Source organism: Diuraphis noxia, unplaced genomic scaffold (assembly GCF_037042655.1).
Source record: "Diuraphis noxia isolate RWA-SAM2 unplaced genomic scaffold, SU_Dnox_SAM2 contig0001, whole genome shotgun sequence".
Lineage (NCBI taxonomy): Eukaryota > Metazoa > Arthropoda > Insecta > Hemiptera > Aphididae > Diuraphis > Diuraphis noxia.
The window spans coordinates 42,610,427-42,620,356 of record NW_028301711.1 but is presented as its reverse complement, the minus strand read 5'-3'; the positions used below and the strand labels follow the sequence as shown (position 1 = coordinate 42,620,356).

The 9,930-nt window shown below is 31.7% G+C and overlaps 1 protein-coding gene across 1 annotated transcript; it reads right to left on the bottom strand.

The window, feature by feature from the left end:
• Positions 1-1,539: 1,539 nt before the first annotated feature.
• LOC107169627 (apnoia) lies at positions 1,540-9,254 on the bottom strand. Its single transcript, XM_015519431.2, has 2 exons — positions 7,880-9,254; positions 1,540-3,246 (listed from the first exon to the last, which is right to left on the bottom strand). Exons 1-2 carry the CDS (start codon positions 8,325-8,327, stop codon positions 2,624-2,626), a joined length of 1,071 nt encoding a protein of 356 aa, XP_015374917.2. The 5' UTR covers positions 8,328-9,254; the 3' UTR covers positions 1,540-2,623.
• Positions 9,255-9,930: the final 676 nt, after the last annotated feature.

Here is a 9,930-nt window from a genome sequence, read left to right as displayed (position 1 = left end):
AACTAACACACTGTACATGTAAATAGTATGTCGACATTATGAAGACAGATAATATAATATGTACCATCAAAGTAATTAACAATATTGTCATATCAATACATAAACTAATTTATAGGTGTGGTAAAAACACATTAGTGCGTGACTAGCAAATATATTCTAATTGAGAAAGGTGTCTTATTGAGATGTATAAAATGTTTAATTTGTATGGCTAAGTATTGAGAATTTAAATCAAGGTTTCTCATAAGTAGTCAATGCCGTAACCAAAAAAATCTAAAAAATGTATAATCCACAGTTTCTAAAATTATGAATATCTAAATTTCAAATTTGGACGAAATTAAATATTTTAATAAAGTATATCGATTTTATAGTTGTAATTTAAAAGCCTATGGATATTTGAAACAATTAAATACTAATCCCATAATACCATTATATTTTATACACATCATAATTACTTTTTTAAATGCAATATTTCCGTGAAAAATAATTTAGCCAACTGTATTATCGGAAAAATTAATAGATTACCCAAATTATTTACAATTTTTTACTACAACAATATGGTTAGGTCCATTTCAATCTAAAAACGAGATACAATTTTCCTATACTGTCCATTTTCCTTCACAAAAAAATAAAAGGTTGGTTTCCATTTTTCTCCACATTATTTTCGAATAAAATTATGACTATTTTCCTTCAATATTGATATATAAACTATATAGTTAAATATTAATTAGATATAGTAAAATAATCATTCACATTATATCTAATTTTTCTTTTCTTTAAACAGGTATTAATTGGTTGCTTAAATGTCCTATATAATATTACAATCAATTTATTTATTTATTTTTTGTTATGTATAATTATTTATGCTGACTATTTTGTTATTTTATTAGATTTATTTATTGAAGGAAAATGGTGAAGAATTATTTTTAATTTTTAGAGGAAAATGTCTATGGCCGAAATTATAATACAAATTCAGATTTGTGGTCGTTGTCACAGATCACAGATGTGTGAGGGATGAAAGCCGTATTCACTTTATCTTTTATTTATTTTATTCATAGGTGCAATTTTTGTTCACCATTCTAATTATATAAATACATATTAGTTATGACTACTAATAAGCTACATATGACAATAGTTAAAATGGTAACTAGATTATTTTTGTGTAATCAAAATACAAAAGTAATATTCATTAGTAACATTCTTTTTTCAATTATAATAATGAATTACAGTAACGAGTAACGTTACTTATATCCAGTACTCAACACCAATGGCTATTTGATATTCAATATGATATCTACACGCTACATTAACCTATTACAAGAAAACACATTTTTTTTTCTTTATTGAGATTTTAGCTTCAAAATTATTAAACTATAACATTTGAGTATGAGAAACCTGAATCTCTTGGGGTTTTTTTTTCTCGATATTTTGATTAAAGGAGTTGTAATAAACAATAGTAATATTATGATTTGTTTATTTTAAATACATATATTTATCAATATATAAAGAGGTAGGTACAATTTAAATATACATTAACACAAATTCAAATAAGTAGTAGAAGTATATAATTTTTCCATTTTCAGATTAAAATATAAGTCAACTGTCTTTTATACAAAAATTACTATGTATTAATCATATTTTAAACATAAAATATTTATTTGTTATATCTTATATAGGTATAAGCTCACCATGCAGATATGGATGACAAATAATTTGTAAAAAAGACAGAACATCATTTTTACCATAAATTAGGTGTTGAGTTTGTAAATGTATACATCATATTCATGTTAACTTGATTGAGTACAAATAGATATTTTCAATATTAAAATATTTATTAAATATAAATAGGTAATAGTGTACTACTGCACTATTTAGTATAGTAGTTAGTATAGTATAATAGTTTTGGTTTGTTTATTGCGGTATAAATTGCGTTAATACCTACTTATAAAGTTATAACTATAGTAAACAGCTAGTCCATAATAACTAATAAGTATTCTGTATTTAGTACTAATGTAGTGTAATTGACAAGCACAATTATTGCACGTGGTTAGGCACGAAAACAGAGTTGTGCTAGATTGGTGGGTTGGGATGAGAGGATAATTTGTTTAAAAAAAATTGTTTAAACACGGCCATGTATGATTTGATTTGAAAACTTATTGATTAGTGCCTGCCCCCCTTCAGATATTATGTTTTGTAATGTACCTGAGCATGGTGATATATAATGTCTATGTAAAGTAACTACTACCGCTAAAATTTATCTAATAGGTTAAATAATATAATAATTTGAAATTAATTTTATATAATATTATGTTTATACAATAATTATATGGAACCCGTTTTTCATTCGTATTAAAAGTCGATGGGCGTAACGGACATGTCGTACACATAATTGTATAATAATATCGATATAATTTAAATATAACAATATAGTAAAACCTCCCTAATGGAAATATCCAAATAGCTGACGTATTTTTGAAAACAAACTATAAACTTTCTACAAACTGAACCCTTTGAATGGTGGACAGCATATCTCCACAAACAGCTAGTGGACAACATTTCAGCGACAGAGAGTGTCAGGTATTCAGACTTTCAGAGGTTTCACTGTATTATAACATAACATTGATTATTATCCTAACCACCGGTGATAGACACTATTGCTGACAGTCGTAGACTCGGCGGCGCCCAAATGCAGGCGATTGTCACCGCGATGAACCATCGCGGCGGCGTCGTAGTATTCCTCGCCCGCCCGATTCCAATACGCTCCGCCGCCTCCGCCGCTGTTATAATAATAATTGTTGTTATAGTTATTCAAGTCATCGTCGCCGTCGTCGTTGGCCAGTTGCGGCGGCGGCACCTTCGCATAATAGCCTGACGGCGCTGTATGACCGGGCGAATAGTTAACCATCGATGGCACAGGACCGGGCGCGGTGTGAACATGCACGTGTATGTTTTTATCCTGTGAAGGCGGTGGCGGTTGCGGTTGCGATGAACGGTCATAAGGATCGTAATGGTATCCCGACCAGGACGAAACTGAAGGCATCGGTGACATGTAGGGATTGTGGAACTTGGACAGCTTGGCCACTAAACCGGTCAAGGCTATGATAAGCAGTATCACGCTGATGGTCACGCCCTTGAGGGTGAGCACTACCAAACCGATCAACAGCGTGGTGATCACTCCCAACTTGTACATCATCGGTATCATGATGAACAGTTGCATTCGCCTTCGTCCAACGCCGAAAGTCCGAGTGACTGAAAATCAAAAATTCGAAGATACCACAATATAGACTGGTTATATAGGAGATAAATATAAATAATAATCGTAGGTGGAAATTGGATTCTATAATTAGGGGGGAGAGGATTAATTACTTAAAAGGATTAAAATAAAATATATTGTTTCGCTCGAAAATAGTTAATGTTAGAAAATGATTTATATTTTTAAATAGGTATTTAGCACCAGAAAATGTACAAATTATTTTGTATTTAAAATTGTCTATTCTCCATTTAAATATTTTGATTTATATATTTAAGGTTTGAATCTGTGGTAGAATTATATCACTCAAAAATTGTTCTTACACCAATTTGAAAATATTGAAAAGAAATTTTTGCCTTCGCGTTAGTTTTCTGTTTCTGTTGCTCGAAGTTATTTTTTCATAGGCTTTATATATAATATATATAATATACCATAACCATAGTTATCTAAATACGTACGACAATTAATTTCTTTTTAATTTTATATTTAATTTGTTTGAATTCAAACCAATTTTGTAGTAGTTTCTACAATTTATTTTGAAAATTATGATAGTTAGTCGCTACCAATTGCGTAGCCAGGATTTTGGAATGGGGGTGAGAGCGAAACCAAAAAGGAACAGCAACTGTTTTATTATCTAATAAACAGAAACTAATTGATTAAAAGTTATAACATAACTTATTAATGTCAAACAAATAAAAAACTGTACGACTACAGCAATTTTTTCTAAAGCTTTTCTGAATACTGGTTATCAGGGCTCGAGATTTATAGCACTTAAAATCATTAAAATAAGCGCTTAAAAAGCTCTTAAAACATCATTATAAGCACTCAAATAAGCATTTAAAAACTTAAATTTTTGACATGATATTTATCAAAAAACAAAAAAATTCTAATTAAAAAATCAAACAAAATAAAAATAAATCTTTATCTTTATGTTATAAAATAAATTAAATGTAACTTTCGATACTTTAAGGATTTTATGAATTTTCCGAGGGATTTTCTGAAAAACGAAATGTAAACGATATTTATAATAGTCAAAAACATCATAAAAACGTAGAAATGGTAAAATAAGCAAAAATAATCAGAAAAATGGAAATAAGCATTTTTTTGAAAAATCGCTAAAATAAGCAAAAAAAAACATTTTCAAACTTTATAATTAAACGTATTATAATAACATGACATACACTTCTATAGCACTATGCTACATTTTAAGTCAATCCATAAAAATAAGCAAATGCTTTAAGTCCCGAGCCCTGCTGATTATAATATGTAAATATAATACGTCAATAGTGAGTGGAGGGGTGGGAGTGTCGAATTGCTTCCCTATACCATGGCTTAGGTTAGGTGCGTCCAGTTACGCGAAAGCAAACAGTCCGCCCCTGTCAATCGGTGGAAAAAAAAAAAAAAAAAAAAAAAAAAAAAAAGGTGCGTCCAGTTACGCACTGGTTGCGTCCATAAAAAGCTTCAAAGAAAATAAAGACTTTTTCAGTAAAATATTTGTACTAATATTATTTAGAAAATATAGTATACTTTTCTGTTAATATCTTGAAGATTTATAAAAGTAAATAATATAGCAGTTATTTTTTATTTGTTTTTAGGGGAGCTTAAATAATTTAATAATTTAGTATCATCATAGGCGCCGACTCCACGGGGGCTAAGGGGGCGATCGCCCCCGTACATTGATTTAACGGGGGCAAAAGTATTATTTCGCCCCCGTGCCCCGTTGTGTACAATAATAATTATGTGGTTAAAATATCAGATTATAACATGAAAATATTCATTAGATCATCGACGATTTTATATTACCTAAATATGATCTATAAATACTATAGATCGCTCGACGCTCACTACTATTTGATTTTATATTTTGTCTAAAAATACATCTGTCATTTCAATTTTTCCCGAAATATAGACACGGAACTGATTTTATTACCATTATAGTATATAAACTAAACATTTTCAATTCAAGTAATATTATCTATAAATTATAAACAAATATATTTATACCACCCTAGAGGAGTATTAAAATAGAGTTAAGGGACAATTTGGTAATTACTACTCTCGGTAAGCAAACTACAGCATACTATAGAATTTTTTTTCGCTTAATAGAAGAGTTTGCCCCCGCGCTAATATCTAAAAGTCGGCGCCTCTGTGTACCATATAGGTATTATATTCATTTTTAATGTTTTCTATTTTGTCTTTATTTTTTATATTCTTTAGTAGCTTATTAAGACATTAATTTTAAAAATCTTCGACTTATTCGTGTCTTTAAAATTACGATTGAGACCAAAAAATAACTTAAACAGCTTTTCTAGGTTATAAAACTTTTTATAAGTAATTTGAAGGGTTTTGCTATTTATCTAGTCGAGTGTCAAATATCATACTTAATCGTACAGTTAATATTACTAAATATCATGCCTATGTCAGAAAAAAAAAATATAAATTAAGCGTTCTACATAATTTTTATTGGGATGGTTAGGTAACTCATATAGTCATATCTATTATGATTTGGAGGTTTAACCATTAATAATATGGGGTTTGGTAAGTAGGTAAGTTCTTAGTTCTTAACCTAATGTACGAAACATATTATCAGAAACAGTTAACAGTTACATAAAAAAGTTTCTACTCGAAAAATAGACATCCGTATCTACACCACGGAAAAAATAAATAAATCACGGGGGTAAAGACGAGACACTGAGTATGATATATCATTATAGAGCCCGTGGTAACATAGCAGTTCTGGACATGGACACACAACACACGTTTGTATTGTTTACAAAAATGCAATTATTATAGGTATAAATTTGAAAGCTTATTATTGTTTTACACTCGAATATCGCATTTTTTCTGTATTAGCTTATTATATATTTTTTAACATGAGATTTAGTGTAAAAGAATGTGTGAAAAAAACGTTAATCACTTGAAAGAATATTTGTGAAACATGTTCATTATTTAAAAAGTTTTTCATCGGGGACAATTGTCCGCAACTTGAGTATTAAAAAGTTTAAGAAACATCGATGTAATGAAACTCATGAATATCGTGATATAAAATATTGTAACAAACGGTCAAAAAGTAATATTAATCCAAGACAAAAACAATAATTAACAAAATTAATATTAGTGGTTAATCAGTAATTACATCACACAAAAACACAATGTACTAATTAGAAAGTAAGCGCATCTCTGCTGGACTAGTGCTATAGGCACTATAAACTATTGTACCTTGTACCCATGCAGTACTCATACAGTAAAACCAGAACAATGCTAAAGATTGTTGAGAAATCGGCCAATATCACGATCCCAGGTTAAAACAACTAAACCTAGTTTGAAAAAATAGTAGGTTTACAACTTGTCTAATTCTTAATTATGTCTTAGAATTTCGTAAATCATTATAGATATTAAAACAAGTTTACAATTTCATGTATTTTTCAATATTTTTTTCTGTATATAAAATTTCTACCTACCTACGTGTTTAAATGCGGTCATTTAAAATTGTTTGTTAAACGAGGGCAATCAAATTAAGTCACATGGAAAAAAACATTAGAAATTCATCTCAAAAATAATAAACATATCTATTGAAACATCTATTGAATTATACCTATTAGTTTTCAGTTGGAAGTACATAATATCATATTATTTAATCTTATAATAGTATAATTTTAATTTTTTAGTATACCGCCTACGTCGTACATGTACCTATTAATAATAATAGTAATTATGAATTAAATTTGGAAAAAACAATAGCTGTAAATTGTGTAATTTTGCATGTCGATAAATTTTTATTTAAGAATCAATACTACCGAGATATAAATCTGATTATCATGTCGTCAAAATTTTAAGTATGAAGTTTCATATAGATAAATATTTCAGATGTTAATGAATATAACTGTTTTTCTTTTTTTTACATTTCATTACCGCCATAACATTTCTAATTATATTTATGCATTTCTACGATACACTTCATGTATGCATATAGAATTATTTAGCAGATGACGTTTTGTAATTATTAAATGCCACAAGGATGTAATATTTTGTTTTCATTAAGGCATTTTAAAGATAATGTTAAGAAAATGTAATAATATAATATGTTACAGAATTATCGGTGTATAAATTAACATTAACATATTATATTTAAAAAACTTCATGATATTTATTTTGTTTTCACATAGGTATATTTATGTGTACCTTATTCTTAAACTAAAACATTTATAGATTTTTTTCTTTGTTTTGTTTAGAATTTATTTGCAATATTTATTGATAGTTGAATGAAAAATATGTATAATGCAAACTTTATCGTAAGTATATGCATGTTGTAAGACTATATTTTGAGGATTTACACTCATTACATTTTTCTAAACTGTTTTTAGTTTTCTTGATAACAAAATATATTGTATAAGTAACGATAAATAAATATGTTTGAGGCACCTAAAGAGTAAAGATTGATAGAGTTTAAATAGGTAATATATGGTATAATATACTATATATATATCTACCTCATAACGGTCTGCATCATACTGCAGACAATGCAAATACCTATGCAACGTCTCAATTAGCTAATAATTATAATGGTTTTACGACGGATCGATTCCATCAACGGACACAGTTGTGTATAACGACAATATTTGTCATATTTACCGGCATTTTTCGAATCGTCCGTGCGCTGAGTTATGCCGAGTACGTATCGTTGTTTCTCCCGATCCTTGTACACGTTCAAATCCAGTCCTCGGACTATAGCGTCACGCCACGATAGCCGATGGTTGTCGAAAACGGCGTCTGCTTTAGCCACGAGGTCGTCGGTTGGAGATCCCGGTGCCATCGTCAAGCCATCGCTGGAACGGCGATCGGAGTCGATCGTTTCCAGCCACAAGTCGCCAGCCAACCGACGGTCGTGCGTCGATTCGCGTAAGCGGCTCAGCGCGCGCGCGATCTCAGACCTCAACCCCAACGGTCCCGACGACGCGTCTCGGTCATCGTTCCGGTAATCCGCGGGCTGCCGGACATCCGAAGCGTCGCAGCATCCCGCCACTGATGTAGCCGCCGCGTGCAGAAGCAACGGCACGAGGCAGAACACGGTCCACCGCATGGCGATCACTGGACGTAGCGGAAGTATCGGCGCATGGCGGTGCAAGTGCACTATACGAACGGTCGAAAGCGACCGAATTTAATTAATATTATTGATAGTAGTAGTAGTAGTAGTAGTGGTAGTATCGACGAAGTAGTTGTGGGACGGTTGAAAACAAATTTGCTTAAAACACCACGACCGGAAATTTAGTACGAACGACGAAACAAACATGCACACGACAATACGATGACTACTACGGACGGACCACTGCGTGGACTGCTATAACATGTCTGCCGGCTTTTTGGCACTCGTCACCATATTATACTTATTAAAAGTAATATACAGTCGATTATGATTCACCGCGTGTTTACCGGGTCATCGTCAAACGAACGTGTACATTCACTCAAATCACTTTCGCGCACGTATGAATGACGAATGACAATAGCCCGTGTGTTGCTGCCGGAGAAGCGACAATCGTATTTAGGTACGTACCTTGTACCTTGTTGTGCCTACCTCGTGCGTGTGCGTATTTATATTTTATGGAGGTGCCCGTGTGTACAATTGCCACAGTACATGGACAGGTATATACATACGACTGTGTTTATCTGTCAGCGCGGCCAATCGAGCATTCCGTCCTCGTCTTCGGCCCACATAAATTAATTTTTTACTATTATTATTATTACTGTCATCATATTATTATTGTTGTTATTGTTATTAAATGCGCGGCGTGTTCACGTAGATATGATGTACGAATATAACATATTATAGTATTATAATAACTGTATTCGGCGCGTGTGCGATGCGTTCGTGCGGTAGCCACGTCGTATCGTTCAATGAGCGTGTTTCTCCGGGTTGTCGCGTCGCCACTGCGGCGGTCACTATATTATATTATATACGCGTACGTAGGTATATAACTTTTATTTGAGTGTGTGTGTGTGTGTATACGATGTACCTAGCCCAACAGAATGTGTGCCGACCACTGCAGCGCAGACCGACGGACGATAACAATTATTGTTGTTCCGTGCGCGCACGCTTCTTCTTATATATGTATTATATTTAATACGTCTGTGTCTATGCCACTTGTGAGTATGTGTGTGTGTGTGTGTGTGTACATAAATATATATATATGTGGCGTGCATACTGCCTACAAGATGACCGACTACATTACTATGATCCGGATTTCTACGAATCACGACCTGTGAGAGCTGTACATAATAATAATATATTATAATATAATGCAGTACACGATACAATATTATCTTCTTCAATGTACATTATTATAATACACTCGTCTAGAATTATAATTAATATTTATAGGTGTACTAGGTACTATATACATTTGAGAACCAGTTTCTATCCCACCCCCATTGTACCTATATATTGTATTATTTAGAGAGTGCGTTTACGTTCCTTATTGGAATACTCGAGTACGTTTGTATAGGTAAATATACTCGTACACATGAAACAGCCAAAAATCTATTTTACTGGGCACACGATTTAGTGGACCGATAGTAGTTTAGGTAGTGTAATAAAGCTGATTATTCTTCAAATCCGGTTTTACAGTTTGTCGTCGCAATGGGTCAAGCTATATATTATATAGTTGATAGTTGTTATATGTGTTTAT

Excerpts from the sequence above, each read along its gene's own strand:
- LOC107169627 (XM_015519431.2), bottom strand. The coding sequence starts at position 8,327 with ATGCGGTGGACCGTGTTCTGCCTCGTGCCGTTGCTTCTGCACGCGGCG. Across the intron at positions 3,247-7,879 it reads GGACGATTCGAAAAATGCCG|TCACTCGGACTTTCGGCGTT; the intron begins GTAAATATGACA and ends TTTGATTTTCAG.